The 26,629-nt window shown below is 33.8% G+C and overlaps 1 protein-coding gene across 1 annotated transcript; it reads left to right on the top strand.

The window, feature by feature from the left end:
* Positions 1–24,288, top strand: LOC117120825 (3'-5' RNA helicase YTHDC2-like). The gene is made up of 31 exons (XM_033265907.1): positions 1–152; positions 316–406; positions 810–1,003; positions 1,383–1,588; positions 2,166–2,332; positions 2,661–2,763; positions 3,068–3,224; positions 3,589–3,643; positions 3,825–3,877; positions 4,144–4,250; positions 4,930–5,065; positions 5,355–5,481; positions 5,873–5,938; positions 6,745–6,920; positions 7,765–7,946; positions 8,773–8,853; positions 9,866–9,948; positions 10,315–10,540; positions 10,768–10,933; positions 12,636–12,742; positions 13,226–13,320; positions 13,818–13,994; positions 15,280–15,414; positions 15,933–16,179; positions 16,631–16,726; positions 17,002–17,098; positions 17,199–17,309; positions 17,430–17,740; positions 19,212–19,342; positions 20,221–20,305; positions 20,969–24,288. Exons 1-31 carry the CDS (start codon positions 32–34, stop codon positions 21,329–21,331), a joined length of 4,452 nt encoding a protein of 1,483 aa, XP_033121798.1. The 5' UTR covers positions 1–31; the 3' UTR covers positions 21,332–24,288.
* Positions 24,289–26,629: the final 2,341 nt, after the last annotated feature.

Genomic DNA, 26,629 nt, shown 5'->3' with positions numbered 1-26,629 from the left:
TGTATTTTACTAATTATAGGTGCCAAGTAGGATGTCTAGACAAAATAGGAAAGGAGAAGGTTGGAGAAAGAAGACAATTTGTGTTGAAGAACAACTGAAAATTGGTGTAGGTGCTGCTGTCGAGGAGTTCAGATATGATGAAACAAAAACAGGTTAGAATAAAAGAGCGTCTATAATTTATTTTTATTTTAATAACAAAATTGGCACAAAAGTTGTTTTTTTGCGGGTTTCAAACATTGTAGTCAGTGTTTTAAATTGAAAAAATCCTAATGAATGAAAAACAAAAATAAATGAAATGGCCTACTTCTTTCGTAGTTTTGGAATTTCCTTCTTCTTTGACATCTACTGAAAGAGCATACATACACAGACTAGCCGAAGAACTTGGCCTCAAGTCAAAGAGTAAAGGGTAAGTTAGTACTGAAATGTTATCACAAGAGCAGTTTGCTTAACCAGCTTTTTCATATAAAAATATGCTTGACAGTGTGCTTACCTACGATATGTTTTTATTGATTTTCATAACACTGTATCTAACTCCCACCTCTCACCTCAGCGAGCCAGTTAAATGAACATTTATATTTGGCCATTCAGGTTTGTTATGTTGACTATTAAATAAGATTTTTGCTCAAGGCAGGTATACACAGTAACATTTTTGCCTTGCAAGACAAATAACCTCAACCACTATGTTGCTTACTGTCTGTTGAGGGGAAATTCTCATTAAAAATCATACACACACAATTCACAAAATTTTTGAAGATGTAATTTTCTGAAGTGCGCTTAGTCTCGCATCATATTTTTTTTTTTCATTATAGGAAGGGCAGCAATAGGTTTTTATCCCTGTTCAAGAAAGAGTTAACATCCACTCCTGGCAGTGTATCTGTTTTCCAGTTTAGTCGAGAGTCCCATCAAGAGTGTCACAATCTTCTTCAACGATTTCCGGTTACTGTTCGAGAAAAACAGGACCTTCTTCCCAGGACGGAAAGGGGAAGGCTCTCAGGGGAAAATGGTAAAATTCTCGACAGCCAATTGTGTTACAGGTTTTAATTCAAAATTTATTGTCTGAATTTATCTTATTTTCTCACTGAATGTGTGAAGCTTCAAGTAGTAGGCTATTGTATTGTTCACTACCTTCATCATGCTGTCATTGGTTGGGAAATGTAATTGTGATGGTGATGTTGGTGGTAGTAGTAGCAATGTCGTATCTTTGATTACTGGAGTTGATGACAGTAAGATGACTGAGCCTACTGGTGGTTGTATTTATGTGAATAATGCTAATTGTCATGTATACAATCATTTAAATTAATCATTATAAATTGCACTCTATTATATATAATGTAACTTTGCAATGAATCATCTGATACATTGTTGCAAATTTCATCTTACAGGACAACATTTTAGAGAAGTAAACAAAACAACAGGAAGATTAAACAGCACTGTTCCCCAAGTACCAACCAAACGATCCACGTCAGATCTAGATGCCTTCCGACAAACACTGCCAGTCTTTTCCAAGAAAGCAGACATATTAGCTGCAATTGAGAATAGTCAAGTGATGCTTATTGCTGGAGATACAGGTTCAGGAAAAACAACTCAGGTTAAATTTATTTCATTTATTTTGATTTATTTCAGAATTATAATTGTGTAATAGATGTATTAATTGCGCTTATTTTAAGTTTAAAAAAACAATATGATAAGGCCTAAAAAATATTGTTTGCCCTTAAATGCTGAAAATTGTATAGGAGGGGGTGGGGGTGCAAAAATATTTTTTTCTCCTGTCACCAAAATTAACATATTAAATCGCAATGCTAGCAAGTAAGCCTGTCTCACTATTTGTTTTTCAAAGAATATTCATCAGACTGAATAAAAATAACCCATAATCAATAATTTAATAATTTAGGCCTAGAATGGCGATACCTTTCATCGGACACCAAATTTAGACAACTTTCATGTGGAAAGTGGAGAAAAATAAAAATCTCTTAAATTTGTTAAAAAAAACTTCTTAAAAACAATGCATCTATTTTTCAGTGAGCTAGGGGCGGGCGCTGGAGGACAAACAAACAGTTTTGTTTTTGTAGGCCTAATGATCAGGATGTTTTCGAATGTATAATATGCTCTCTACAGGAATTATTGATTTGTACATGATGGAAACAAAAGATTGTTACTTTTTGTAGGTACCTCAGTACATTCTTGACAATCACCATGCTGCTAGTAGGAACTGTAGGATTATATGCACACAGCCTAGGAGGTTATCAGCTTTGTCTGTAGCAGAGAGAGTTGCTGCTGAGAGAGGTGAAAAGATCGGCCAGACTGTTGGATATCAGATCAGGCTAGAAAGCAGGTTAGTTGTTTCAACTTGTCCATACTGCACTGATTTTTACACAGCATTAATTAAATAATGTCACTCTTTTATAGCAATTGTATAACAACTATAGTGATGCTGTATTGTAGACCCTGCATCATAGGCTAATACAATACAGTAGTTTTAATTTCTATAGCACATAATACTTGATCTATTGATCAGAATTGCTACTGGTAGCTGTTTTTCTCTGATTTCAAGTTATTTCATTAATCCTTAAAATACTAATATGAAATATAACATTGATAATTTATAAGATTTAAAAATCAGTATCTCTTTAAGTTAAATTTTAATCTTTGTCCTTTTACAGAACATCTCCTCGGACCCTGTTGACTTTCTGTACCAATGGGGTACTGCTACGTACACTTATGGGTGGAAGTAATTTGCTCAAATCTGTTACACATATCATTGTGGTAATTATAATGTTCATTTGTGTATTAACTGTTGTTAAGGATATCAGAATCAGAATGAATTTTAATGTCATGAAAATTGTCGTCTTTGTTAAAAAGACAAAGTCTATAAAATATAAAAATCATCAAATCAATTAACTATACTAAGTTGCAGAATTGCACAAAACCATATATACACTGTCTTTATAACATTCACAATCAAATTATGTCTGTATTATCCTAAAGCTGGGCCCACTGCATTTGCCAGCAGTTTCTTTTTACACACAATTACCGCTTGTAAAGAAAATTATTGTTTTACTCTTTTTAGGATGAAATTCATGAGCGAGACCGTTTCAGTGACTTTTTGTTAATTAGTTTGAGAGACCTTCTTGTCAAGTACAGAAACGTAAAGCTGATTTTGATGAGTGCTGCATTAGATATCAATTTGTTTGTTAAGTACTTCAGCTCCTGCCCTGTTATTCAAGGTATTACATTTTCTATACTTTCAACTACAGCTTGATCTATACCATTGTCTACTGTACAAATAAGATAGTTTAATACATACTACAAGTATCGAAATGCACGCCATCATGTCGGGATTCAATATTTCAACATTAATTATATCATCATCAGGAATGATACCCGATTCCTCATCATTCCTGATGGTAACATAATTAATGTTGAAATATTGAATCCCAACACAATTTTGATACTTCAAGTATGTATTATACTATGTTATCTGAGATTAATCAGTGAACCTTTTTACTGTACAAGGTAGTGTGTTTTTTTTTTTTTATCTATGTCTTAGCCAGCTATTGGATGACCACATATACAATATTTTTCTTCCAGTTCCTGGTAACTTGTTTCCTGTAGAACAATTATTTTTAGAAGATGCATTAAAATGGTTAGAATTTTTTCTATTCTTTCATTTAAGTCTTAAACAAAAATATCAACGATTGTACTGTATTCAACATTGAAATTTGTTGTACCTTGCAAAGGTGTAAATTTATGTCTTAGCAAATGCATAAAAAATTTCAGAATTTTAAAGTCATATATATATTAATTTATTACCTCTGTATTTGTAGCACTGGTTATGTGAATGATAAGATGAAAGTACACCAAAAAGAAGCTGCGCGATGTAAGTAATCCACCATACACTTCCCATGCTTTCGCCATTATGGTACTAATTGAATTTATATATATTTGGAAGATGAAAGAAGATGGCTACTATTCTATTAATAATCTCATAATGGTTGTTATCTGTGCAGTGTTAATACATTTCTTTAAGAATTATAAAATCCACAAACGAAAATAAAATTTTCATAAACTGATTATATACATATTTCCCCTAATTCAGTGCTTTTATAATACAAATATTATATATTTTCAATTGTATATGTATAGTAAAGAAACAGCAAAACCAATTAGAACAGTGGTTAAAGGAAGACACAGAAGAAGTAGACGTAAAACCCTTAATCATTGGTGAAGTTCCTGGAATAGTGGATCCAACAGTAAGTCTAACTTCTAGGGATTGTGTATTTCATTTTTTTTATACCTTTCCCCATTTAAAAACACCATTTTTGACAAAGTAGTATGATTTTATTTCTTATAACTTTAAATGAATATTCAGTTACTTAACCAATATACAATCGATTAAATTAAGAAATCTGTACCATTTAACTGGAACTTGGCAACTAATCTTCAAGTACAGATGTAAGTGATGGTGGGACTGCATTGTCAAAAATAAACAATGATTATGATTGTCTTGTGAAAACAGTTGTCACTTAGAAAAAGTTTGCTATTGGTATATATATTTTTGGTACTTGTTCTAAAATATTAAATTGGATAAAATGAATATGAATTGTATAAATAATTAGTGAAATAATTGTTAGAGAATATCAGAAGGTCCTAAGCCAAAAAAAAAATGTCTTAAGCCAAAGATACACTGCGTCGTTCAGTGGTTATGGGACCATCAGCCGACAAATCCATCTCTGCTGTGTGCACTTGATGTCTGATTGTCGGTGACAGCCAGAGTGGATTGTCATTATGAATGGATGGATAAAACGAGTATTATCTATGATCCTTTGTACATTCATTGTTACATTGCACTCTCCATGAAATCGAATCCGCTCAAGACCATTGATAGACATCTATATATCTTGACTTATTTGTTCTTGCATAATTTAAAAGGCATCAGTGAATGCAGATGGTTTATCTGACTGGCTGAGACAAGATATGGACCAAGCTATCAGTAATTGCTGGTTAGTTGGTGATGAGGATTCATTCACCCACTTGTTTCATTTACTTCTCAGTGAAAATGTCTCAGGTAATTTTGAACATTATTTATTTTGTCCATCTATTACTATACACACTTGTTAGAGTGAAATGAAAAGGACATAGAGAAATGAAAGGGACTAGTTGATAGACATAAGTTTAGAAGGATGCAGTTTGCTTCACTTGAAGATGATTACCATACTTATTTGGGTATCAACAATTACAAGTCATAAATTTATGCTAACTATATTAGGTACTATATAAAAGGCACTATGATATTTATTATAGGTCATTAAAAGTTTTTTAAGTGGGTTGATTTTGTACATTTTTGTCACCTTCAGTTGACTACTCGCACTCTGGAACCAGTGCTACCCCATTAATGGTTGCAGCTGGACGAGGCCACAATGATGCTGTAGAGCGTCTTCTAAACATTGGTGCAAATGTTAATATTAGAGCTTCAAATGACATGTAAGTCTCTTTCACAATTTATTTTAAATTTTAGTAGCATTATTCAAGATGAAATTGAAGACCATTTTATGTTACTAAAATTGAAAATACTAAAATTCTGTGTCCTTGGGTATAAACCTGTTTGGCCCCTAATATTCTTCATTGATTTTTGTCGTTATTTTTGTCTTCAACGTTATTTATATCTTCGTCACGATTGTCATCTTAATCTTTTTCATCAACATCGTCTTACCATCTTCGACTTCATCACCAATATCATCATCATCTTCATGTTTATCATATATTTTTATTTATCCTCATTGTCATTGTCATCATCATCACAGAGTTTATGGTTGTTTTGTTGTGGAATTGTACTTAAGTATGAAAATTTGTTAAATCTCTCCGGTATTTACAGAACCGCTCTAGACTGGGCTAAAAGAATGGGACAAGCAGAAGTGATTGAAACTATTGAAGCACATATGTAAGTTATAAAGCACATTTAGTTTGTGTTTACCTTATTCAATTTAATATTTAAATTTCTCAACAAACGAACAAATGAAACAAACAGTTGAGGTACATTGTATGCATGTAATTCTATGTATGTTAACAATATTTTATTACAGTAAAACGTCCATTTTACGCACATCGATTTTACGAAGTGTCTTTGCCCCTGATGATTCCATCACTGATCAATTAATTACCATAAAAAAGTCTGATTGCGCACGTTTTACAAAGTGATAATGGATATTTTTCTTGATAAAATCAAGTTTGTTGTATTTATTTTATTAATAGTTCGATCTTTTCTTCCATTTCTGGTATAATAATCACTATAATGTAATAAACCTAACCAGAACAACGAACTACCAACGCAAGTGTCGTCGGATTGAGCGCACATGTTTACAATGACGAACGAGAGTGTTGGGTCACCAACTTATTGACGACATGAATGCTAGATGTGATTGCGGCTATCTAACAACTAGAAAGAACACAATAAAAAAGGTCCATAAAACATAACAGATGTTTGATTAAGAGTTAAAATAACATTTTGTTAAGTGGAAGAATGATAAATTCAGCTAGGCTCTAGCGCGATAGACCACGCAGCTGCTCTGTCGGTTTCGTGCTAGGCCTGGCCGCCGTCAGCCTATCGGCGCTCAATGGCAGGTGATAGCTTTTCCTAGACATTTTAAACTGACACCCAATTTAGTTTACTATGAATTTTTCAATTAACGAACACCCCTTTTTACCAAGAGTTACGTAAAATGCATGTTTTACTGTATTTACATCTAGTGCTGCTATTCAGAGTACATGTAACACAGGAGCTGATTTAGTGAAGCAAAGTGATGACATAAGCCTTGAGGATAAGGAGCTGTTGGAAGCCTACCATCATAGTTTTGATGATGAGAAAGTTGACATTGATCTCATACTTAGTCTTCTCCATTACATTATTAAGAACTCTCAGGAAGGTAGGCAAAGGTTTTTATTATAGAGTACCACAGTCGTGTCGTCACAACACCAGGTGGCGCCCTCTGTACGTTGGTTACCATTCATTACGCCTGAATGACTTCATAATCTTAATAGTTTAGAATAGGCTTTCTGGAATAGGCATTTTAAAACCTAATAATTTGCCATCAAAATGTACTAAAAACACAAAAAGCTCGCATTATATTAGTTATCAAACACACATTTGATCATCAATTAACATTTACAAAGAAAAATTAAGATACAACTTCTTAATAATTATGTTAGAAATTGGGATCATTTGTCAGTGGAAAAAATGGCGTCGGTTGAACTAATTTTGTGTCGCCGATTGCAGCAGAGTAGTATCACATGGCATCGTGACTAACACTGTAGTACTCTATAGCTTTTTGTACCTTTTTTATGTATTTCAGTTTTCTTATTTAGGCTCCTTAACATAAACTATATGTGGTGAGCAAGAAAAAATAGAAAGAAAAAATTAAAATTTGCATTGCCCACATTGGTTTTTTTTATATTAAGCTATTTCATTAGCTTTCAGTTGAAAAAAAAATGGGAAAAATTGTTCTCGCCATTAACAACTGTATACTTGTATTCTTTGCCTAGCTCATAAATTTGCGAGAACAATAACCAAAGTCAAGTCAAGTACAGTGTATTATTATGTTCAAAGATTTAAATTGGAAAACTCTTTCAGTTAATAAAATATTAATTGAACATTTTTTTAATGTTTGAAAGTTGTTTTTATTTTCTCCGATTTTATATTTTTGAAAAGAAAATTGTTTGCCTGTGATTGGATATTACAAATTATTTAAAACTTGCAATACTTTTTTGAAGGTTCCATCCTTGTATTCTTACCTGGGTACTCGGATATTGTGAGTCTCAGAGATTGGCTGTTGTCAGACAGTACCACATTTGGAAATTCAGACAGGTTCTATATTTACACATTACATTCTAATATGCAAAGTAGTGACCAGAAGAAAGTCTTTAGAATAGCTCCGCAGGGAATCAGAAAGATAGTAAGTACATTTATTTTAGTCATTCCCTTGTGAGGTTAGACTCTACCATTAACAGGATGGGTAATAGTTAATAGTTTAGTATTTCTATAGCACCTTCCATAATAGATCTCAATGTGCTGTGTAAAAACCACTAGATATAAAAGAAAAAAAATAACAATAATTTTAATTATAATAATTGGAAGAAAAAGGAAGAAAGGAATGGTAAGTGTATCTCTAAAGCCTTGTTCGCACTGGATTTAAAAAATGGTAAATTTAACCAGGGTAACTTTAACCAAAGTCATGGGTACATTTCACCATTGTTCGCACTTGGATTATTCACGTGGTTAGTTTTACCAAGATTTAACCGGTGTGTATAAAAAATATTATTGAGGGCGCTACCGAAGGTCATGAACTCAGAAAGTTTTAACCATGTTGCACGTTCAGATTGGACTTCTTGACCAGCGTGGTTAGTTTAACCGATACCGTGGTAAGTTTTACTGGGCAGGCTGAGGTCGGTAAAATTAACCATTCGGCTTGGTTAATTTAACCCTGAGGGAATTGTAACCGACTTTTTTTTTGGTCAATTTAGCCAGTGACTCGGTTAATTTGACCAAATTAAGTCCAGTGGGTAGGGGCTTTAGATAATTACAAAATTTTGTCAAATACAATATATATCATGAAAAGTAATAATATGCCAACTAGATTTTCTAGTCAGTGGCTGGCAATAACTGCTCTATTTTCAGTGGCTAAATGTATTGTCATTACTCTATTTACTAAGGCCAACTCAGACAGTGTCTTCTCTGTACATTGTAACACCTGTATTGATTAAAATACTTTGTTTTTACAGATTCTTTCAACAAACATTGCTGAAACAAGTGTGACAATTAGTGATGTTGTTTTTGTTATTGATTCAGGAAAGGTGAAAGAGGTAAAATCACATATAATTTTGTTATGATATTTTTATGGATTAATTGTGAATTAGTTTTATAAATTATGTAGACCAGGCACTTTTTACATTCGGGTGCTTACTAGCTCTGGTTAGTAAAGCCCTTCTCATATTTGTAAGATCCTCTTGGATTGATATACCAGAACCTTTTAACTTTTCCCTTTGGATAATTACTCTCTTTCGGTACTGATATGATGTAAATTTCACTATGATAGGTCTTGGTTTAGATCGTGTATCATTCCTCTTGCCTGTCCGGTGGGATCGATCTATGTGACCAACGGTCAAATCTACGTTTAACTTGTCTTTTGCTAGGTTGATGACAATGTCCTCAGTGATTTCACCTTTAGACTCATTAATTCCAAAAATTTGAAGACAATTCTATTATATTACTGAAGTGCATCCAATTCCTCTTCCTGAGCTCGTATTTTTCGTTCGAGTTTTCATGATTCAGCGTTGAATCATCATTAGTAATTTCCAAATCAAAAATATGACTCTCCATTCGATCGACCCGCTCGATCAGCGGAGTAAGCTTAGAGTCAATAACATCTGAGACTAGACCACCAAAAATGTCTATTATTACTTTTGTGTTAAGGCTTCAGCTATTCCTACCGTTATCATGGCTGCTAGTTCAGAGCTTTGCAATACTTTAGTCTTAGGGGCCTGTACCACCTGAGTCGCATGCCGTGTTGTTTGCTTACCTGCGTTGTCTTTGTTCGACATTGGTACGCTTACAGTGTGCAGGAAAATACGAAGTAAATTGAAGACGGAAATATGGGATAATTGATTAAATAAAGGCTAAAATACAATTTAAAAGGCTTTAGTTGAAGATTGAGACTAATTGCCTTACGTAAACTTGATTAATACATATATATCATACAATATGCAGGTAACAGCCGTGAGCGAACTGATATCATACAACCCCTTTAACCTTTAGTGGTGTAGGAAACCTTTTTTTGTCAAAGAATGTTTCTGTGATGTTTTTTTTTCCTTGTAGAAATGTTTCGACTCAATCACATCTGTGTCAGCATTGAAGAGCAATTGGATATCAAAGTCAAGTGCAATACAAAGAAAGGGAAGGTACGGTACACACCCAGGTTTTTTTTAATACTGATAAAAATACGAATTTCAAATCTAAATAATGAATCTTTCATCATCATCATCTTCATTAATAGCATTTTTAAAATCAATATTAAAATTATCACCATATTGTTTTCATCATCATTATTATCAGCATCATCATTATCTTCGTATCATCATCATCATCTCTACTATTTATAATCCACAAAGTGAAAGGTGCCAATTGCATCTGTCACATAATTTTAGACTTGCCTTGTAAAGTTTTAGACCCAATATCCTTGTAACATCTCCATTTCATATGTTAAGATGATTGCTAATGAAATTAACTGATTATATTGTAACCTTAATGTATCTCTTTCCATTCAGGGCTGGCCGTTGTAGGCCTGGCATGTGCTTTCACCTTCTAAGTCGTGTTCGCTTCAAGACCCTTCATGAATTCCAGACCCCTGAGCTGCTGCGGGTTCCGCTGCATGAACTGTGCCTGCACACCAAAATGCTAGCTCCAATGAATACACCAATAGCAGACTTTCTTTGTAAAGCCCCTGAACCTCCAAACTTTCTTACAATCAAGAATTCTATCCAGTTATTAAAGGTATATTCTACAAACGGCCTATGTAAATCATTTTAGAGTTACGTTATAATGTCAGACAATGTTAACCCTAAGGTGAAATTCTAAATATTCAATCAATCTTGTAATATAAATATTATGCTACATAAATGCCTAAAACATTTTATATTTAACATAGGCTATTATAACACAAAAGATGAAATTTATTGTAGTTAACGCTCTAGTATGATTGTATCACTCATTGTATTTAGGATGTTGATGCAATGGATAACTGGGAGGACCTAACAGAACTCGGCCATCACCTTGCTGACCTTCCGATTGAACCCACACTTGGCAAGATGGTTCTTTACTCAATTGTATTCAAGTGCTTGGATCCTATTCTCACAATTGTCTGCTCATTGGCATACAGAGATCCATGTATGTATATATTTGCGGTACATAAATGTATTGTTCATCATCATTGTATAACTTTTAAATTTCTTGTTAAAGAAAGAAAGATAATATACTGTCTCTTATACACATCTAGATGTGTATAAGAGACAGCACTAACACACAGCACAAACGCCTACAAACAAGACAACAGAACATGCAGTTTCAAGGAGCAGCAAGTCGAGTTGTGATCGTTAAGAGAAAAAATTTAGTATTGAGAAACACGGTGAATCCTCAGTTTTGAATGAATGGAGAGATCATTTATTAATTTCCATTTTGTATTTTTAGGCTGAAACTTAGTAAGTCCGGCTCACTAACTATTGACAATGTTCAACATAGCGATGAAGGCTTTTACTCCTGTCAGCCATACAACGCACTTGGATCGGCTGGGGAGAGTGGCAGCACATATCTGCTCGTGAGAGGTTGGTAACCATGGCGATCACATCATTAGTTACTCAGGATAGTGGAATGAACAGGGTTATATAGAGAACATATATAAAAGAAGCGGTGGCATCGGTAAAGCCTAAACGGCGGTACTGGCGGCATAGTGAAACAATGAACATAGTAAGACAATACAAACAGCTACGACTAGAAGGCGTGTAATGACATAGGTCTAAAAAAAGAAAACAAATAAAAGGCAAAATAAAAGTCATAGTATAATGGTCACAGAATGCATCATAGCAAGATAAATAAAATAACAAAATAATCTCTAAAAGATTTAAATGAGACGTTCAGTCCATGAGGTTTCAAAGTACCTAGTTGAAAAATAATACGCTCCTCCAAACGTCTACGATTAAATTCAGATGAATTACATTGTTTGATACCGGTAACTAATATATCGTTATTAATATCATGATTATCATTAAAATGTTCAGCTATAGGAAGACCTGATGTGTTAAGGTTGATAGAGTGCAAATGTTCAACGAATCTATCTCCAAGCCTCATTTTCGTTTCTCCTATATAAACCTTATTACATTTAACACAAATAATAGCATATATAACATTACTAGAGGTACATGTAAATTTCTCTCGAATAGAAAAATTACTGGAAGGTCCTACAATAGTATCCGTACATACAACATGCTTACATGTCTTACATCTACTTCTATTACACCTAGTCATGCCTACATTGAAAGCAATACATCCAGCAGATAATACAGAACTTGGTTTGACTTCTTATTTTATATATACAAATCTGTCTATGCAGCAACTCATATATATATATATATATATATATATATATTTCTTAAAGAATTCACAATACAGTAATTTACATTGAAGAATAACATGCAAGTTTTCTTATAAAGGATTTCAAATAGAATTTTTGAAATTTAAAAGTGTCATGGATTCAGAGTTTGTTTTAATATTATCTGGGAGGTTCAAACACATGTTTTCCTTACTTAGGATTATTCCATTATGTTGTAGCTTGCAGTGCATTTATTCAAACCTATCATATACTAACTTATAATTCTTAGGTGAAAAGGCAATGTGGATAATGAGCTTTGCCCATGGACAATAAATGCCAGCCTAAGGCTCGAACCCTGATACCTTGATTGTTAGCCAAAAACCATACCCCTGCACTACATTCTCATATAATTAAGGTGATTGATGGTGATGATAATTTATTATGGGTAAATATTGATTGTGATATTAATATTACAATATCTAAAATGCATTGTCCTAATTTCAGTTATATTGCCCATGAATCCATCCAACAAGCGAGCTGCTCAAAGTATCAGAAAGAAATATTCTGCAAACACTTTCAGTGACCACATGAGCTACTTACGAGTATTCCAGGTTAGTCCCCTTATTTTATTCTTTTATATATTTTAGGGCTTGTACCTTTATATTCTGTGGTAGAAACAGATAGTAAACATTTTGGAATTGGCCTTTCAAAGCTTGTAACTTCTTATTCTGGGTTAGAAACAGATAATAAACATTTATGGAATTGCCTTTCAAAACACATTAAGACATTTCCAAGGTGTTTATGCAAAACCAAATCTGTCTGTCCTATAATTTCTTGGGCAAACCAATATATATATGCCAAATCCCCTGTTCAAATGTTATCCTTTGTTGTTTGAGTATTTCACTAATTATATAATTATACTATCATTTTCTAATATTTTATTGCTCTCTTAGTGTAGGCTTGCTGGTGTGTGTGTAAGTTGTTTTCATATTAATTCTTAAATTGTTTTAGGTTATAAATAATATATTTGACCACAGATTTTGAAGCAATATTACCATAATTTGGCCCTATCATAAATGTTTCTTCATTATCAGGCTTGGCAAAGAGCTAAAAGTGATGGCTGGGACAAGCAATTTTGTGAACGCAACTTCCTATCACAAGCAACAATGGATATGATTGTTGGAATGAGGTAAACTTTAAGGGATGATTGTTGGGGTGTCAAGTGATGATGATAGTGATTATCATCACCATATTCCTAAGTACCTAAATATACTGCAAAATACCATAAGTTGTTTGAGTGGTAATTGTTACCATGGCCAACAGAGTTTGTTTGATAGTGAGGTTGTAAAGAACACTTTTTCGAAGAAAAATATGGTTAGGATGGTAAATGATAGTGCTTGCCTTTGAATAGTGCATATTCACAGAAAATGATATGTTTTGTATGCTCTTGATGATGGTAATAATGATTAATTCACTTTATTATTATTATTATTATTATTATTATTATTATTATTATTATTATTATTATTGTTTTTTTATTTATTTATTTATTTATTTTATTATTATTATTATTATTATTATTATTATTATTATTATTATTATTATTATTATTGTAGATTAATGATGAAAATAATGCTGGCATTCTGAAGGTTAAACTTGCTGATGATAGTAATTTTATTATTTCAGAACACAACTTTTAGGTCAGCTAAGAGCATCAGGGTTTGTACGAGCTAGAGGTCCAGGAGATATCCGAGATCTGAATGCCAACTCAGAGAACTGGGCTGTAGTAAAAGCAGCGCTGTGTGCTGGCATGTACCCAAACATCATAAGAGTAAATCGAGACCGAATGATCATGACAACACAGTGAGCTTGTATTTATTTTCACATCAATGGCCAAACAACACAGTCAAATTTGCTAGTTATTCTATATAAGAATGGCAGTCCATTCATTGAAGCTGACCATTTGGTGTCTTTAAATGCATGAAAGCCAATTCTGTGTGATACAGGAAGGAATTCAGGTTATAATCAGGTGGCCTTCCATCTGAAGTAAAATTATGACAGACAAGTGTCCATGTCATGATTACCCAGGGCATAATGTTCTGTTTACTTCTGATGTAGTTTAAAGCTTAGAAGTAACTATGCCAATTAATATCATAATAGAATTGTCACTTTCTCAACGGTTATTTGGCACATAAATTCTTGAAATTGTACACAATTATGAAAACATTGTGTCTTACAAGAGTTTACACATCACAGGAAAAATTATTTTGGCACTCATTTCTAGGTAATTATCTTTTGAAAAAAATTTAGATCGCAATAAAGGTAGTATTTACTTGCAGCACTACTCTGAATGTGTATTCCTAATATTCCTTGCGTAAGTGGAATTACCACACTTGCTCTGCAGTCAATTGTCGGTAGTAACTGTGAAGTAACTTAATAGGCACTTTACATAACAGGACGGGAAGACAGGTGGACAGTGGTTTTGTCCTCATTATTTATTTATTCATTCATTCTTTATTTAGCCAAAAGAAATATACAAAACAATAATCATATAATAAAGACAATTAAATTACCTAAGTTGGCTTGGATTAACAATAGTGTTAGTTAAAACACTCATTAGAGCGTGAAGACCACAGTAAACAATAGGGCGCTTAAGCCGAATTGTCATTGTTGACGCCTCCCCGTTGTCTTGCGGAAAGTGCCTGTCACAAAGAGCATCTTCACAAACACTACGCAGGGCTTACGACAAGTAAAGTTCTACTTCAAAGTGTACTTCTAACTCGTCTGAACATGCCTATAGTTGCTTATTTCTTGGGAGCATTTTTGTAAAGTTATTATTCATAATCTAGGGGTATTTCTAGTCCAGTGTCTAACCTTCAGTTAAAAACTCATAAAATGGTATTATTTGGGAAAATTAGCATTTGGCTCCGTTTTTAGCCAACTAGATGCAGTATTAAGACCATAATGGCTGAAAAAAGTAGAACTTCCAATGATGAAAGGGGAAAGGTGGGGTGTGGGGCGGAGGGTGTTGTATTATACACCCGACATCATCTCAAACTCATTGGTCATCATTATGCATTTCCATTATTCTTGTTATGCATATTGATACTGTAGTTAAAACAGACAATTGAATTTATGTCTTAAACAGGAGGGAATCCAAAGTTCGGTTTCATCCATCATGTACTCTTGTTGATCCAACTGGAGCCAAGAATCGATCAGCGCAAGAAAGAGAAATTATCCACTCCCTGCCAACAGACTGGTTGATGTATGAAGAGTTAACTCGGTAAGAACAACATGGACTGTGTCTTAGTCTTTGTCATGAGTTATATTCTTATTTTTGATAATTGCCAACTGAACTTCAGAAACTTGTATGTTTATAATGAAATTCAATATTTCTTTCTACAATATTACTAATAATAATAAAATAGAGATTTTTATATGTATCTGTTTTGTAGTATTTACTCTTGCAACAATGCAATAGGACTCCTAAGGATAGTGATTGTGGTTCATGTTTTAGGAATCCTCTGTCTTTTATTATCTGATATTCTGTTTTGTCTTGCATAGACATTGCAAATGCAAATTACTTGATGACTCTTCTACTTGTCTGTTTTCATGGTTTTTTACTTTTAAAATCTTAGTTTGTTGTTGTAGTTCGTGTTGGTTTTTGCTTGCCAACGGGTTTCCTTACATATTCTCGAAATGCTACACTACTTGATATATCCACCGATGACCTAAATATCTGTCAAACTTTTCCCACGATTCATATACAATTTACATAGATAAAATTTTATTTTCTCTTAGAGTAAATCACCTGACAAGTGTACGATGCTTAACTTTAATGACGCCAATCACAGTTGCTCTGTTTGCTGGCCCTGCCCGCCTACCCCACGATGCGTTTGTTGTAGCTGAAGAAAACCTTATCCAACAATACTGTGGGCAAGCTGGTGGTGGTGCTGCAAGCAGTAGTGAAGGTGAAGAAGATACAGAGGATACCACCAAGTCACTGATAAAGATGGATAATTGGATTTCACTTAAAGCAGATCCAGTGGTATGTAGAATAAACTTTATAGGTTGTAGTAGAATGTGTGATATTGCTGCCTTTTCCACTCTTTTTCTGGATTGAATATTCTTTTCCTCCCCAAGAAGCATTAGTCATGTAGGCACAGTTTACTGTAGTTTCAGTCTAGGTTGTTCTCATATTTTTCCATAAAATTCTTAAATATACTATTTTATATTTATTTTAACTTCAACTTTCTAATTTAATATATTTAATAATGTAATAAGGACTTACCATTTTTGTAATTGATGTGATATTTGTTGGATATTTGTGATGTTATATTAAATGTTATTATACATAGTTTGTGGTAAATGCATATAATAAAATGTAGATAATATAATTGATTTTTATTTAATGTTTATAAAATATATTTTTGATATTATATTTGTGATTTTGAATCATTCTATTTCTGATTATCAGTTAAAATGTTTTTCTCCCACAGGCCGCTAGTCTTACATTTAGACTAAGGCAGAAATGGCATTCCTTATTTATTCGGCGAATGAGAGCCCCAGCCAAGCCCTGGTCGCAGGCAGATGAGGTATTACTCATGTTATTCTCATTTAGTTGTGGCCAATATATTGTTAGCATAAAAACTGATAACCTGTTTGATTCTTGTAAATAAGCAATTTAAATTTTAGTAACTTGTCAGAGCAATAATAATTTGTTTGTAACAATTTAATATGCAATGTAATCTTTATTGTATTTAGTATGTATATGCAGTTGTTCAACAGTTAACTGTATACTTACATTTTCTGTAATATTTAGTATTTTGTGTGTAACATTATCATGATACTGTTTATTTTACCCACACAGGCTGTCCTTAGATCTGTCATTCAAGTTTTGAGTAATGAAGAGCAGATGGCAGGGCTACAACAACCAGTTGGTATAGGTCAAAGACCAAAACCAATGGGTAGGCACTGTTGTACCTTTATATATTTCCATCAACCATCTTATATTTTAAATTTAATAAATAATTATAAATTTATTATTTACAAATTTTACTTTGCTAGCTGCTGACTCAATGAATAGTCCACCAGCAAGAAATATCAACAGCCGTTTTGGAACTCAAGACTATGGACAAAAAAACATGACCCCACCAAGAGACAATCGTCGAGATTTCAGTGAGTTAATTTGTGTATTATTGAATTTCCAACCATGTAAAAACATGTTAAACAGTATTTTTTAATTGTTCTCTCAGTTGGGATTCTTCATAATTAATCATTTTATTTATTTTTTTAAAGGACCAAAACATGATACCGGTCGGTGGACCTCACCAAAGTTTCCCAGTTCAGACCCCTCTAACTTTCACAATAATTCTAGAGTAAAAGTTGCAAGTTCTCCAACACCAGGTCAAACTGCTTTCACAAGATGGGACCCAGTCCCTGATGCTGCTGCTGTATTGCCAGCAGCAAAACAAGGTGGTGGTGCTGAAGGTGGTATGAAGTACTTTATAATGAAAGCTCCTCATGATAAGTACTTTGATGCATCACTTGATGATGGGGAATGGACCGTAACAGGGGCTAATGAGAAGAAACTAAATGCTGCCTACTCTGTAAGTACATGTATAATTATAGACCATTTTCACAAAATGTGAAATGAAAATTTCCGATAACCTGGCAACTACCACTGGGAGACTTTCAGAGGCCTAGCATTTCGCTTGACGTAGTTACCATCATGAATTAAATCAATGATAAAACTAATTTACTAACGAGCACAAGAAATTTAAACGGAAAAACACAAAATATTTATATTAAAAACAAGTCTAACCCCCGTATTCTTAAAACGAACTTTAGTCGTAGTTCGAACTGAAAATTTAAAATTACGTCATTTCGTATTCTTAAAATGAACTTCGACTAGCACTACGACTAAATGACGTGAACCTCGACTAAAATGATACCTCCGCCATCCGATTCTTTTAGTCAGGCTAAATCGCCGATTTGAAATATTTACCCCACTAAAAACGTGTTTTTTGTAACTCATGATAAAATGAAACGAATAAAAACGATTGTATACGCAGGTTTGATATATCTTTGGTGTGTTAAACAAAAGAGACATCAAGTTTAGCTTCCAGAAGGAGAAATTTACATGTTTTGCTAGCCACATGCGAAAGTTCCTGATTTGCACGAAATCCCCTCGCGTTGCGATCACGTAGCTTCACAATAACAATAACAAAGATGGCACCGCTCGGGCTCAACTATAATAGTTCTCCAAAGAAAGCAAATTTTCAGCGTCTGTTCAAATTCTCTATTGTAATATGTTAACAACTAATATAGTTATTATTAGAGAAAATTAATTAAGGGAATGATGGTCTATTATGAATTATGAGGAAATATGTTTTTGAACCACAGACGGCAGCTTAATATTCATCCGCGTTACCGGATCTCTAAAATTTCGTCTGCTATTAAAGTTAGCCCTTTTCATTGGTTAGTTTGATAGTCGTGGCTTGCCAGTCGTCTTCTGTTGAACTAAAACTAGGACTTGATTTAGTCGTATATAAAAACTTCGTCTACATTGTTTGTGAATACAAATTGAAGTTAAAGATGCAACTAGCACTAAATGAAGTTCTAGTTCGAAGTTCGACTAAAGTTTGTTTTAAGAACACGGGCGTTAGTCTTAAAAAGCTATTTCAATGTTTAGATATACAGTAATTACAGTAATTAGCAAGATCGTATCTGTTGTCTACTGTTGCTATAGTACAGGCTTAGCGGCACTATCCGCTGCGCGGTGCTCCACTTGTAACTAGGCAGCTGCTCAGGCTAGGCCGCTGGAAGTCCCCCAGTGAGTTGCGAGACGTTGGCGGCGCTGTTTCAAAATAAATCCGCTAAAATGGTCCATATGTTTTTGATGCAAGAATTTTATTTTCTGCATTAGGGTTATAAACTTTACATGCTAACCTGTACACTGTATATTAATTCATATCATTGTATTATTAAAATAATGTTCCTAGTTTCCTTAAGTCCATGCACTACAGTATATTTCATTGATACTGCCATCTATAATTTTCTGTAATATTTATTTCACAGACATGTAGAGCAGTTTACTTAGTGTTCTTATCACACAACACTGGTAATTTCCAAGGCTATGCTAAAATGATTTCAGACACCACTAGTAACCCAAAAGGGGGTAGTTCTTTTAAAGTCAAGTGGATCAAGAGGTAAAGTTTGCTTAGTTTATATCTAACAACACAAATTTTCTATTCTTTTATCTCCTCTGTTTTGTTTTTTGATAGGCTTGTTAAATGCCAAAGCCTGTGAGTTGACGCGTGATCTTGCTGACCACTGTTTTAGCAGTAATCTCAAATCGCACAAAATATTGCAATTGTTTTTGGTTTCCTGACTGGTTTTCCAATTTTTGTTAATATAGGATTGTGTGTTTTCTTTTTTCTCTGTTCTTTGAATCTCTTGCATCTTTATTCTGCTTTTTAATTACTGTCACCTTACCTTTTGTTTACTTGGACCTGGCGCTTAGAGAGACCTTGTTTATTTGTGCCTAAAGGCCAACTCAGACAGCGTCGGCCGACGCAGCCCGACGCGATTTGTTGTCGCGTCGGGTCTGTGTGAGTTGAACGCAGACGCGATAGTGTGTGTCGGGGGCAGTCGCGTAGTAGAATATTAAACATGTTTAATATTTCTCACGACGGCTTAAGACTGTCCCCGACAATAAATCGGGTCGGGCTGCGTCAAAGAGCATAGGCTTTTGTTATTTATGAATTCAAAGAATTATACGTATTGGCAGTGGTCTTGTCCATGTTTCCATAGCACTAAACATATATTGGCCAGTTATGCTAGCAAACATTCAGATGCTGCAGAAACATTGACGTCAGTAGGTACTTGGTAGGCAGAAGCATTTTATGTGTTGTAACCTTTTTTGAGTTCAGAAAAGGTTTAAAGTAAAAATAATATCCATAATATGCTAACATTAAAAGAAACAGTATTAACATTGAAGATGACATTTTTTTCTGAAGATTTCTTTTTAAGTAAACGTCGGCAATTTATTTTGCTAGTGTGTTTTTAATGGTGTTTACCATTTCAGGTCAAGCATGCCTTACAAGCAAATCCAACACCTTGTTAATCCATGGAATGAAAATAAAAAACTGCAAGTCAGTAGAGATGGACAGGTATACATTTTTTTTAAAAATACTTTTTGTATTTGTAACATGGGAAACAATTTTTCTGATTTTGTAATGATTTTCATTACAATAAAATTCAATCTGGATCTGTGATAGAATGGCATGAGCTAAGAGCACAGCACTTGCCATATCACAGGTTGCTTGTAAAATTTACATAAAAATTATATATAAAAGAAACAATTACTGGGCTTTGATTTCTGCTTTCAGCATTTCTATTGTATATTAAAAAGTATGTTATAACTGTAATAATAATACTGTAATAATAATAATAATAAGAATAGTTCTAACTCGGATTGAATATCTTTTGTGTTATTTTCCCTTAACATCATTTTTTTTAATTGTTCTCTAATTTCTCCATTTTCTAAGTTCCCCTTAAGGTAGGTTTTAGTAACATGTAACATAATAATAATAATGATGATGATGATTTACTGAAACCTACCTTAAGGGGAACTTAGACAATGGAGAAATTAGAGAACAATTAAAAAACAATGTTAGGGGGAAAATAACACAATGTTAAGGGTAAAATAACACAAAACTCCGATTTAGAGAAATAAGAATAATAATACATGTATATAGGTATAGGGAAAATTGTTGTCAGATGATTATTTGAAGAAATGCAATTTTAATTTTTTTTTTTTTTTAATATAAAAGGAAATTGAGCCTAGTGTTGGAGAAGCTCTACTGAAGGTATGGACTAATGTGCCTGCATGCCCAGGGGCTGATGACGAATCACCAGGATCTAGGCCTGCTTTTAAAACCCATGTGGAACCAAAGTTTACAGGACAAGCCATCCACAGCCCAGACTCAAGAAAGTTCACACCTCAGTGGCACCACTCAGGGAATTCACCTCATAGAGGCAAGATGAGTCCAGGGGGTAAACGAGGCCATGGTCGACATCAGTACCACCACAGTCATGGTTCACCGAATAGAGGGCGCTCTTCACCTGGCAGGGGAGACTACTATCCCATGACACCATTCTACCCATCTGGGTGTGCAGCAAGTAATGACTACTAAAGTAAAGTAATCATTTTTGCATTATGGTGCTTAGTATTATGAATTTTAATACATTACACAATATTAATTAATCATATGCCAAAATCATTTACCATATATGTATTAATCATAGATCTAAGTGATTTTGATACCATTTTCATAATTTCATCAAAAACTTTCTTGCCATTCATTATATGAATACTTAATTGCAGGTGACTTTAGATAGCTAAAATTGATTTGCCATTATGTATCTGTAGCTAAACTATTCAAATTTTTAATCATCTTGAGTATTTCAACAAAGACTAATATTTTTATTTTCAGAAATTCTACATTTGCCAATTTTTTATGTTTAAAATAATAATTTATAACTTTTAAAATCAATTTATACTTTCCTTGAAAGAATTCAGATTACGAAAGTCAATTATTTATTTGTTGTTCTCATTTAGTGCAATCAATCAATTTTAAAAGTGTAAATGAAAGGATTTACACTGTCCCATCAAGTGATTTGTAAGAAAATGGTGAATGGAATGATAGTTCATCTAACTGATAGGTAATTCCAGTAGTTAATGTACATTGGTATACCAGTAACAATAATCATCATTCTCATAGGGCTTATTCGACTGGTTCATTTCGTAGAGTACGAATTTTCGTTGAGTATTATTTTCATTCGACTGGTCCGTAAAATAGACTTTGTTGACAACGAAAATTAACGTAACCAAAATGCGTTAATCAGTGTTAAGTTATCCACATGACCAAAAAAATATGGCCAATTGGTCAGTTTAGCAACAACATTTGCGTTAATATAATTTAGATTAAATTTCAGAAAATAAAATTACGATATTTACCCACACATTGAAGTAAAAAAATAATTGTAGGCTAACAGAATTCAAAAACTGGATGAAAACATTTTTTAACTAAAAACCTATACTGCCACAATCCGAAGCAGCCTTGATTATGCAGCGTGTATTGCGGTAGATATGCAGCCATTTTGTTTGTTAAGTAGGATTTTACGACTGCGCAGGTGGGCGTGGTTTAACGAAAAACGACCATTCAAATACGGCCATTTATGTTTAGTTTACCACTGAACCATAACAATATTAAGATAGAATGAAATTAATGAATAATAATTTTTTACCAAAGAATATAAAACATAGTACTAGGCTACATTGATGTTTGTCATTGTAATATTCCAGTTATGTACCAAATTTCAGCCAATGTTATTGTTAAAAGGTAGTGAACTTGGGACATGTAAATATTGGATATGAATAAAACATTTTAAGTGCCTTGCATAAAGCTGCTTACCTACATGCACCCCTACATAAACAGAATCTATGTTATTAATAATAAAAATCTAAATATTGTATATGCATGTGTTACTAATGTAGACCTACTGTATCATTCATTATTCAAGTTCTTTACCATCTTCCAGTAGTTGTTCAATTTCTTCTCAATTTATTCCCTTATTGTTTCTGCTGTACTATGCTTAATGTATTTTAAGAAACTCTAAATTGTACATAATTATTAATACATTTTATATTTTTATGTATTTGTTTACCTTCTTGTGTCTTTTATTGTAAGGTATGCTTTAAGTATGATCTAAACAAATTGTTGGGAAGGCTTTAAAACAATGATGTTCCAAAACCTCAAAATAATTCATGAAGTGATTACTGTATTTAGCTTGTAACTGCCCAGTGTGAAGCATTAGCAAGAGAGGACCGGTAAGAATAGTTGACTTGTGGTGTGGCCGTGAGGCAGGATTACTGAAATTTGATAACTTTTGATTAAAAAAAACTTGATGCATTGTAAAGTATTTATGAATTCAACTTCTTTGTTATCAATTTACTATATTTACCACAGAGATATAGAAATATGTCTCTATTTACATTTTACTAATTGGTCCCCTTTCTTGCAGAGCAAGGGATTAGAGATCAAAGGAAACTACGAAAATAAATAAAATTAGGAATTAATAGAAATTATATTAAGCAAATTTATAAAAGTTAACATGAATTGGGGATTAGGGAATCATTATAAAAATAGCTAACATGAATTAGAGATTCAAGGAAATTATACGAAATATAAAATATCACTCAGGTTAGAGTTTCTATAATTTATTTATTTCAACAATATTTTGTGATGATAATATTGATTCAAGATAAACAAAAATCGTATCAGCTAGATGTGATTACATCTATTAGAAAGATAATAAGGAGCTTTCTATTGCACAACGACGGTAGGACATGTGACGTTATGACGTCGCTGAGAAGTCATCTGTCCATGCGAGAACGTTGAGTTCTCGGGCCATCTCACAGATGGTAGGACGGTCATGGAATCCATCTAACGCTACGTCGTCGCGCAAATAAAAAGCTCCCTATTACAGAACAGACCAGACGTTATTAGATTCTTAAAGCTATCTTATGTGGAATCTTAAAAATAACCCTGTAAGATGAGATTATTAGAATAATTTGGATTGGGTGAGAAGTTCAGAACGGGATTGTAGATAATCCAAATAAGCATTGTTCAGAGATTTAATAGTACAGTAATACTCAATCGAATTAAAATAAATTAAAAAAAAAAAAAAAAATAGACACTATAAACATGGAAGAGACAAAAAATGCATTGTCAAAAATAGTATAATAGAGGAAACCACAGAGTTGAAACAGGTTTGGTGAGAAAGTACCTAAATCTACTGATTGTGCACAATGTACATAAATACATTTATCACCGCATTTACCGTTGTTCATGATGTATAAAATTCAACAAATATTGAAAAACCTAATCATTGTTGAAATAATTATGACATGCAGGCAATAATAATATGTATCTGGTGGTGTTTAAATTTTTCAGATTTATAATATTTGTTATCAGTATAGACTTGATTGTTTAGCTACCGTTCCATGTAGATAATTAAAATTTACCTTGTTGGAAGATCGAATTGAAATGAAAAAAAAAATAAAGTTAAACTCTTTTTTAAAAGAAAATGTGGTTGGCTTCTTTATTTCTTTTTACTAAAGAAGCACTTTGGCAAAAAAAATAAAAAAATGCAAAGGTCATATTGGAAACTAAAGGAATTATTTTTAGATACCTTTTTAGCTGTAAGTTGTCCGTAGACTACATAGTAGGCCTAATTATTTTGTAGTCTGAACTGCAGATGCCCGTGTCCAAGGTAAATCAACATAAACCTTTGTTGTGTGTATGTGGTGCAGTGGTGGCGGTAGGATTTCTCCAAAGGCAGGCCAACATCCCAAACAGGCCGGGCGAGAGTTGTACTTTGGCATGTGGTGCCATCCGAGGGCCGGCCGTAGGGCCGAGCCGGTGGGAGGTTCGGGAGGGGAATTTAATTAGGAATTTTTAAAAAAAGCCGCTAAAGGGTCATACAGGGCATCTTGAACTAAGAAAGGTACATACATTGTAAAAGAACAGTCATTATTAACCTGTCAAAACAGGGACGGATTTAGGTTGGGGGGGGGAGCTCGATCCGGCCCCGAGCCCCCCCCCCTTTTGGGAGTTAAAAAAAGAAAAAAAGAAATTTCGCGGGGAATTAGCCCAGAACGCTTCAAATTTTATTTTTGGGCGTCTAGAAACAATTTCCCCGTAGGGCATTGTAGTCTCGATCAGCCAAATTTCGCCCCCCCCCCCCCCTTTTGGACACCTCTGGATCCGCCCCTGCAAAATGTCATTTGATGGTGCTTTTTCTATCTCTAACGAATTATGGTTTTCAGAAATCCATATAAGGCCCTCAAAATGCTAATTTGTCGGAGCTTCCAGGGGATGCCTCACCCCTCATGGGGATCCCTAGGCGGTCGCCACTCATAAGGTCCGCTTCGGTCGCAAAACCGACCTCCCCATCGAAAATCCTGCCTACGGGCATCATGTCGGTAGATCTAGTTTAGACTTCAAATTACCTTATTTTGAAATCGTTTTACAATTATTCGTTTTAGGCCTAAACGTTTCGTTATTTTGCTGACATTTAAAATATTCAATTAATTTGAATACGATTTTAGCAAGCATTTTTCGCTGGCGGGCGGAAAAATCAGGCATGGGGAGTTGACGCTAAAAGCAGCATAATTTGTTTTTCTATTTGGCCTTACTACTGATCTCATAGATAACAAAATACAAAAAAAAAAGGATTTATTTTATATTCTATAAATCTAGTGATACTATTATTGTGCTTACTGGAGTAACTCGACTCTTGGTCAGTGGCGTGTCTAGCAGTGTTAAAATGGGGAGGGGGGGCGACCAAAAATATGAGGGGGTGTGGAATTTATTTTCGGTGGCCACGCCCACTGAAAAATATTGCTTCTTAGATTCCCGAATACACGTTAACCGTGACAGATATGTTAAAGTATATCTCTTGAACGCAGTATTTAAGTTGCTGTGAAATGAAGGACGAATAAATACATAATATGGTTATACATAATAATTATATAATTGAACAATTAACACAATGTCCCTTTTCTAGGCCTATAGATCTTGTTGAAAGCTCTTAAAATAACTTAATTTTTCTATTTTTGTGAACTGAAGCAAACTTGTCCACGAACTCATTATCCATGTTTATTTTCAATAAAGGGATGTTGAGAAAGCATTAACCCATTTTCTTGAGCATAAGCCTAGCCTAATTTTTTTTTGCTTCGAATTTTTCGAATGGGTGCGGGGGGGGGGGGCCACTGTGATTTTTAATAGTATATATATATATATATATATGTATATTTGCTAAGAACAATTACACACATTGACATTTAATTTCATATTCATAATCACAATCACAATGATGTCCATCGCTGAAGCCTGAATTTACAGACATCACCATATATAAGAGTTTAAGATCATGATGTACAGTACAGTATTTTATTTGGCTTTTGTTGATAGCAGAGGCTTCGAGGGATTTTTTTCAGTAAGACCAACTACCATATCCCTTTCTAAACCCACGCCTCATATATTTTGTACTAAAGAGAGGGTGGGTGAAAGTGTTTTTGAAAGTTAACATGTAGCTTCCGCTACGCTGATTTCAAACCACCAATCACAATCACAGTGATGTCCATACGTGTGGAAACTAAAAAATGAGAATACCAAGTTTAACATAGAGTGGAACATAATAAAGCGTTCATCCGTAAAATGCGCAGCGTTTGGTAAGTGCAAACTTTGCATGGACGAAAAATTAGTTATCCTTAATTCTAATAAGACAATCCTACTTAATAAAAGGTCAGAACTGGTATCCAAATGTAGGCATACATAATCCACCTGGTCGCGGCTATTATGCAAAACACCTTTGCATGTAAGAGAGCAGTAGGCCTATGTACTAACGATCTCTTATACACATCT

This window comes from Anneissia japonica, unplaced genomic scaffold, assembly GCF_011630105.1.
Source record: "Anneissia japonica isolate Jap-2015-1 unplaced genomic scaffold, ASM1163010v1 scaffold287965_len1858130_cov191, whole genome shotgun sequence".
NCBI classification, from domain to species: Eukaryota; Metazoa; Echinodermata; class Crinoidea; order Comatulida; family Comatulidae; genus Anneissia; species Anneissia japonica.
Note: the sequence above shows the minus strand (reverse complement) of the source record. Positions and strands in the feature narration are given on the sequence as shown.